This window comes from Hydra vulgaris, chromosome 15 (genome assembly GCF_038396675.1).
Source record: "Hydra vulgaris chromosome 15, alternate assembly HydraT2T_AEP".
Lineage (NCBI taxonomy): Eukaryota > Metazoa > Cnidaria > Hydrozoa > Anthoathecata > Hydridae > Hydra > Hydra vulgaris.
Genome location: NC_088934.1, coordinates 6725312 through 6733434, shown reverse-complemented (window position 1 = coordinate 6733434; position 8123 = coordinate 6725312). Strand labels below are relative to the sequence as shown.

At 28.8% G+C, this 8123-nt stretch overlaps 1 protein-coding gene across 5 annotated transcripts in view; it reads left to right on the top strand.

The window, feature by feature from the left end:
• Positions 1 to 952: 952 nt before the first annotated feature.
• The window catches only part of LOC136071980 (potassium voltage-gated channel subfamily KQT member 1-like), a 60067-nt gene continuing 52896 nt past the window's right edge, over positions 953 to 8123 (top strand). For 4 of the 5 annotated variants that reach the window (XM_065818852.1, XM_065818853.1, XM_065818854.1 and 1 more), the window contains exon 1: positions 969 to 1163. In XM_065818852.1, coding sequence (XP_065674924.1) covers positions 1069 to 1163 — 95 coding nt within the window. In that variant the 5' untranslated portion in view covers positions 969 to 1068. Of the gene's footprint in view, positions 1164 to 8123 lie in introns of all 5 variants that reach the window. The other variant, XM_065818851.1, reaches the window with a different exon arrangement.

Here is an 8123-nt window from a genome sequence, read left to right as displayed (position 1 = left end):
TTGATGTAAAATACAAGGAAGTAATTGAGCAAATTTTAAAGCAAAACTCATAATTTGTAAAACACTGAGGATACATTATTGGCGATAATAAATGATGAAAGAAAAGGAGTTAAAAATGGAACCATTCTTAAGTCTAGAGTTACTAAGGATCGCAATAGACATTTTAAACTTTCTGCGACACTAAACCTTGGAGCTAAAGATTTCAGTGATTTGGTCTATTGGGACATTGAGAAAGTTAATTCACCACCTTTACTGAATGTCTTTTCAAAAAAAGATATTTTAAATACGAATGACATTTCATTAAGTATTCCAAAATATTCCATGTCATATAAAGATATAAACAAAAGTAGTTTGATATATTTGTATATATATTTTATAGCATATAAATTTTTTTCATTCTGGTGTTTCTCATTTAAAGTGCTTATTAGGAAGCGTTTAAATAACTATCTTAAAGGAAGCGATTTATTTCGATTTTCTGTCAACGCTAGACCAAATTTCGAGTAGTTCTTTAGAAAAACAAAGTTTAAAACTATTATTACTAAAAAGTCTATAAAATTTATAAAAATTACGCTGAGCCGTGAAGGGTGGCAAGTAAAAGTTATTTATTTAATTTTATTTATAAATAATACGCTGCATTTTCCAAAAAATCTTAGCGTTACAACCCATTTTTTTGATTATAAAAATTTTTTTTTTTTAAATTTAAATTTTTAAAATTTTTTCAAAATTAATTTATGTTTACCAGGAATAATGAGGGTATTATATGATAGATATTTAAAAAAATTTATAATAAATAACTTATAGTTGTAATAAATAGAGTAAATTCATAAAATATTAATGCTCAGACGCTGACAAAGCACAAATAAATAGTAACGAATGCAAAAAAAAAAAGAAAGTTTTATTATGATTTATTTATTTGATCTGAAAAATATCGACAAGGTATGATTTGTAAATTATATATTGGAATGTATTCATGACTTTTATTGCAGATTAAGTTAAGTTTGCTTAAAACTTAATATTTCTTTACTAGAATATAAGCAACAATCGTTTTTATAGTTTCAATATTAAAAAATGAAGGCAAGAAAACTAAAACTTATTCGATTGATGTTATACTCCTTTTTAGAAAAACGAAATTCTACATTTAGTTACAGATACCATTATGCAATGTATGTTTATTTTTTATTTTATCTTATTGTTTTTCAATTTTAGTAGCATTTATTTATTATTTTATTGCCTTTAAATGGGTGTATCACTTTTTTAAGAACTTGTATGTTGAGATAAATTAGCTGACCTCTTTTTCTCATAACATAATAGCTAAAGGCTAGTTTTAAATATTGCATTAATGCCAAAAAATGTGAACATAACCAATGCAATTGTGCTAACTAATGCTTATTGCGGTGGCAAGTTGGCGCAAAACAATGCAAGTGTGTGTTAGTAGGCAAACAAAATAAGCAATACAAAATAATAAAAAAAAAAAAATAAATTTTTTTTTTCAATCCTAAATTGATAAATGGTGTCTAAAAATAAATTATGATTGTTTTTAAAAAATGAAATAAAAAGCATCCCAACAAGTAAAAATTCCTACGGTAAATACAAAACCTAAATAAAAACCAAAAAAATGCAATAAGATTTATAATTTCTTTTAAAATTACTTTTAAAATTATTAAATTCAAATCCTAAAAAAAAATGTTTTCAAACATCTCAGTTCACTAATTGTAAGTGTGTAAGTAATTATTACCTTATTACAGTGTAGCTTTTTGTTTATAATAAAAGTTTTTTAAATTTAATAATAGAAATAGATTAATATGTTTAGTATAAACTTCCTTAAACAAAACTTACAGTGCTGGCAAAAAGTCTTGCAACAAGGCACAACTTAACACAAATCAATGTTTGCAATGTGGACACAAATGCAAAAAGTCTTGCAACATCATAATTACTTTTCATAATTACTTCCAAAAACAATAATACTTCCAAAAATATTATATTTTCACCAAAAACAAGTTCAATTATTTTTATTACATTGTATAATCATTTTAAACAGATGTACTATTAATATTTGGTAGGATATCCTTTGTTTTTTAACACAGCACTAATTCGTTTGGGCATGGATTTGGCAAGATTTTCACATAGTCCTGATGTAATTTCTGTACACCATACATGGCGAGTTGCATTTTTTTAAACCATCTAATGAACTTCAGTTCTTAGCAGATACACGCTTCTTGATTAACATCCAAAGATTTTTAATTGGGTTGAGATCTGGAGAATTTTCAGGCCAATCAAGCAACTGTATGTTTTTTGATCCAAGCCACTGCTTCACAGACTTCGCAGTGTGGCATGGTGCTGAATCATGTTGAAAAATTGTGCACTGATGAATAATCATGAAATTGATTAGAGATTCATCCAAAACGTTGAGGTACTTTTTTGCATTCATAGTTTCTCCTTTGGGCAAAAAGTATAAATCTCCGAGGCCATGAGCAGAAAAACAACCCCACACCGTTACAGAAGGTGAATGCTTCACAGTTTTGCATGTGTATTTAGGATTGGTAGGATTAGAACTAGTAGGTCGACGAGCAAAAAGCTTAACATCAGAGAACTGACGAAAAATGGACTCATCACTGAACATCACATGTGTCCACTGCTCTTCTGTCCAATTTTGATGCTTCTTGCAGAACTCAATGCGCTTTTTTCTCATCTTTTCAGTTACTAATGGCTTCTTAAATGGCCTTCGTGCAGGTAAGTTTATTTCCGCAGAAAGTCTGTGACGGATTGTGCGCTTTGAGACATTAGAAAGTGTTGGTATGCTGTTCTGTAGGTCACCAGAGGTTATTGATTCATCTTGACCATTGTTACTATCCTGAGGTCAGTACGCTGTGAAGTGACTCTAGGACGTCCAGACTTATTTTTAAGAGACAGGGGGATAACCTGCTTTACAACACGCCAAATTGTAGTGCGTTCAACCATGTAAATTGTTGCAATGTCTGCATGAGGCATACAACTTTTAGCAAGACGTTGAATGCATGCTTTTTTTTCTTTACTAAGCTGCCAAATCTTAGCCATGATTTTCACTGAATTAACTGTTTAAGCTACAAAATTGTCTTTATAAATATATTTATACCTAAAGATAAAAATATAAGATAATAATACTGAGCCTACTGGCGTGGAAACATTGATTTGTGTAAAATTGTGCCTTGTTGCAAGACTTTTTGCCAGCACTGTAATAAATCAGAAACTAAATAAACAAACAAATTGAAACTAAACATCTATTTATTAAATACTAATATATAAGGACCGACGACACGGACCGATATAAGGACCGACGACACGGGTTTCGAAGTGGAAGAGTACAATCGTCAATTTCTAAAAAATGTCCACTATAACTAGAAACTCTAGAAAAAAAAAATGGTCCTTTAAAAAAAACGAATACTCCCCCCCGGTGTTGTCAGCCCTGTATACCATATACTACATAATAAGATTAAACTCCATAAACAAATTACAAAAAAATGTTTCTTTCCACTTATGTACGCTGAAAAGTGCTTAGTCATGCTATTTTCACATTTAAACCGACCTGAATGAAACTGGAATTAATAAAATAATCGTATGTTTTTTTAAAGGGAATTAATAAAATAATTGTGAAAATGAAATATAAAACAAAACTGGAATTAATAAAAAAATCATAATTGTATCTAAATATATTAATTACTTCTGTGACACAAACCACAATGTGATTTGTGTCAAAGAAGTAACTTACATATTCAGGATGAGTATCAGTTGTATTACTAAGGATTAAGTAATAATTATTGTAAATAAAAGTTCCATTGCATTAAATTAAAAAATTACATTAAAAAATTTTAAGAGGGTTATCTCCAGTAACATTTTAATCCTATTTTAATAAAATCTCTCATAAATATCCTACCAAATTTTCAGAGAATAACTATGTCGTTCCAATAATACATCTTGAATTAAGCTCGTACCAAATTCAATATTGGGGACTTTTTGTTTGGAAAAATTTTTATCCAATTTTTAATGAAAAACAAAATTTCGTTTTAAATTGCACTTTGGAAAATTTTAAGGTGAATTTAAAACGGCATTTGCTAAACATGGACTTTGGTTTATTAGATTTCAAATTTCGTTTTTAATATCTTTTGTGACAACTTAAAAAGGTTTGAGTTAAATCACTTAAAATAATCAGTTAAACTTTTGGATTTTCGTTAGCTTTTGTTACTAATGGTTTAAAAACCATTAGTAACAAACAATATACGTAAAAGCAAATCTGCATTAACGTTTATGTTTTTGTTGATATTTATTAAGCCCATTATGTTTTTGTTGATATTTATTAAGCCCAAATTCTTATTTTTATTGCATTATTTTTAATAAAACATAACTCTTGTTTATATGTTATGCATTTTTATACAAAAAAGGTTTTTTTGTGGATTGATAACTTTCATGATTTTCTCTTGTTTGCACTTTTTTATTTTTTAAATTATTTCGCTGAATATTGTTAGCAAAAAATTATTTTATAGTTGAAATTGTATGTATTTATACTGATTAATTTATCATTTAATACGCATGTAAATTTTAAACACGTTTTAGAGCACTAATGTAATGGGACTCGGCAATAAGACAACTTGTCTTCTTCTTGCTCCGGCCAGGATTTTCTATTAATGTTATATTTTTTTTTGTAATTTTTAAAACACGGCAAAATAATTTAATTATAATAAAAAAAAAAAGAAAATAAAGCTTTTATTATGAAAAAAAAAGAAAACTACATTAAATTTACGCTCGACCATTTAGTACGCAGACCCAAGCGAGCCAATTAAACTTATGCGTTTTGGTTGTTTTAATAATGTAACACTTTGTTAAACTTTAATATTTTGATAAAATATTTAAAAACCAGCATTTATAATGCCAACAGCGAAATAATTTAAAAGCTGTTATTTTTTTTTTTTTTTAATTTTTAAAAAATTATTTTAGTAGTCTATTTAATCAAATGTTATGATTCATAACAAAGAAGGCAGTTTAAACTAAGATACGTTTTCGAAAAATAAAAATTGTTCTAATATCTGCCTTCATTTAATAATTATTTAAGTAGATTAGTTATAATAATTATAACTAGTAATAAACAGAGTTTTAAATTATGTTTTAAACAATAGTTATATTAAAACTACACGGTCTATTCATAGAATACAAAGTTTTGAATGCTTTATTAAAAATCTATCACAATGAATTTTTGTCCAGTAAAAATTTTTAATTGTTTAAATTTTTTTAATTAAATCCTTTATTTCAGAAACCCGTCAAGTTCGTCAGGTTTTATTGTTATAAAAGTCTTTGTAAGTGGGTACTTAATTAGGAATCCTGTTTCCTTTCAATGTTCCCCCTTAGAAGCTTCATCTGAGTTAACAGTCTTCTTCTAAAACAGTCTTCTTCTCTGTGGCCACCAAGTATTAAAAGCATATGTCATGTTATTTGTTACTTGGTTAACAAGAAAAGTATTTGGTTTATTTGATTTAATAATCACCTCAGCACACTGATTTGTTAACAAAAATTAACTTTAATCGCAGCTTGCGCATAAAGAACACCTCCTCTACAGGTACGTATGTGTGTGGCAAATTTTGCATTTAGTTAAAACAAAGCACTACTGTAGTTTCATCTGCATTCTGAATCATCTCCTTTTGTTTTATAAAAAACCTTTTGTCTCTGCGGTTGTGTATAATTTGTTCAGCAACTAGCTGTGCTTTAAATTGTCACTGAGACAAGATAATTTTGATTTAAAACTCTCACCTGCTGCAAAAAGCAACTTGTAGCCGTTTTGCAGAAGTTATTTCTTAAAGTATAGTAAAACATAAATTATAGTAAAACACTAAAATTTAATTTATATTTACACTAAAATTTACTTAACTCATAACCGTCCGTTTGAAACATTACAAACATTTTGGAAATATTCAACTCTATATTTAAATTTTGCTTTACCCGTAATGCACCATAATGTATTTTCGAAATGTATTTTAATAATGAAAATAAAAAGTCTTGCATGGGATATACATCAAGTTTATCTTTAAATTGTGTTAGTGGTTTCAAATTAGACTTTGGCATATCACAAAATGTAGCAGGGTTTGGTATTAATAAAATTTTAGTGTATGTTATTAGAACACTTCGCTAAGGCCAAGCTAGTCTACATCGATTTACCACTCTTATGAATATCCCAAAAGGATTATGCAATAAAAGCTATAATGTTATTGTTCAAAAACTGACTACTGAAGCACAAACTGTTGCTATTGAAATTATAAATGAAGCTGTACAAGAACTCAGAGAAGGCAAATCATAGAAAAATAATCTCCTAATAAGATCGTAGATACTAGAGTTTCTGTTGATGGAACATGGCGCAAAAGGGGATATAGTTCACGCAATGGGGTGACGGCAGCATTATCAATTAAAGATGGGAAGGTTTTAGATGTTGAACCTTTATCTAGGAAATGTAAAATATGTGATAAAAATCAAGATGTTGTTAATTCAAAACAGCAGCAAATAGCAGCAGAAAAAAAACCCCACATTTGCAATAAAAGCTATGAAGGATCAGCTGGTGGAATGGGAACAGTTAGGGCAATAAATATATTTAATTGCTCTTTACAGAAAGTTAATATACAGTAGGGGAGACCGGGGCTAGTTGGCTCGGTTTTTACTCTATGAGCTCTGTAGCCCTAACAGTACATTTTTTTGAAAATATTAAAGTCTAGTCTTAAAGAGTATGAATTTGGGTAACTTATAAAATTTGCATTCATTTACAAAAAAAAATTAATAGGGCCTTTCCGGGCCATCAAAAAAAAAAAAAGTTGCGCCAACTTACCCCATCACGGGGTAAGTTGGCGCAAACTATAAAAATGATTATTAATGTACTATTAAGTGTAAAACTAATAGAAATTTTTTTACTATTAATTTTGGCAACAATTTTATCCCAAAATTTAATATCACTTTTAGCTGGTATCAATTATAAGTCCGTATAACAGCCATAACAGTAGCCCACTTTTTACTTGTGAAAAAAAACCTAAAAAAAATTTTTTGTAAATTTTTTTGTAAGAATATACTTTTTCAATATTGTTAAAAATTAAAAAAAAAAAAAATTAATTTTATTAAAATACAAATTTTTTTCCATAATAAATGCTATGAGTCAACTTACCCCGTGAAAATTTTGCCAACTTACACTGAAAGCCTTTTTTTCAATAAACAGTCTATAGATCCTGAAAAACGGCAACTTTGAAAAAAAGTCTGACTGAATATAGTAAACCAATTGTGACTGGAACTTTTACAATAACTTTTTTTTCATACGACTAACTATTTTCTTTGTGAAGTAAAAAGGAAGTGATGTTCTAAAAGATACATTTTTGTCAAAAAAACGCATATATCCTAATATCTCCCATGCGCATGCGCAAATTCTGACAATACTAAAGTGAATGATGAAATGGTCAATTAGGAAGGTTCTGTGTAATTTTAGTCACTTTCTGATGAAAGACTCTGAAGATAAACGCAGTTCGTCAACTTACCCCTGCGGCCAACTAGCCCCGGTCTCCCCTACACAGAATACTTGGGTGATGATGATAGCAAAAGCTGTACTACTGTCAAAAACACCTACAAGGGTGTTGAAGTAATTAAACTGGATTGTATAGAAAATTTTCAAAAGCGCATTGGATCTCGTTTTAGACAATTGAAAAAACAAGTCAAAGGCTTAAATGGTAAAGGCGGTTTAACAAATGCTATAATTGATCGATTGCAAAATTTTTTTAGTATTTGCATTAGGCAAAATTGGCAACCTTGAAAGTATGAGATCTTCAGTCTTGGCAAATTTATTTCATGCAGCATCTTTCAAATATCATCAAGCAAAAATAATGGGCATTACCCGAATACCTGCTCCACAGGTAAAGACAGTTGGTGTAAATACAATTGAGATAAAGCTAATGGAATCAATATGTATAAACCGGTACCAGGTCTTCCTATTGAAATTGTACTTAGGTTAAAGCCCATTTATGTAGAATTAATATAATATGCTTACTTAAATTGTTTACTTCATGGAAGAATACAGAACCAAAATAAAAGTTTAAATGCAATGATATGGTCCAGAATACCAAGTCAAAGTA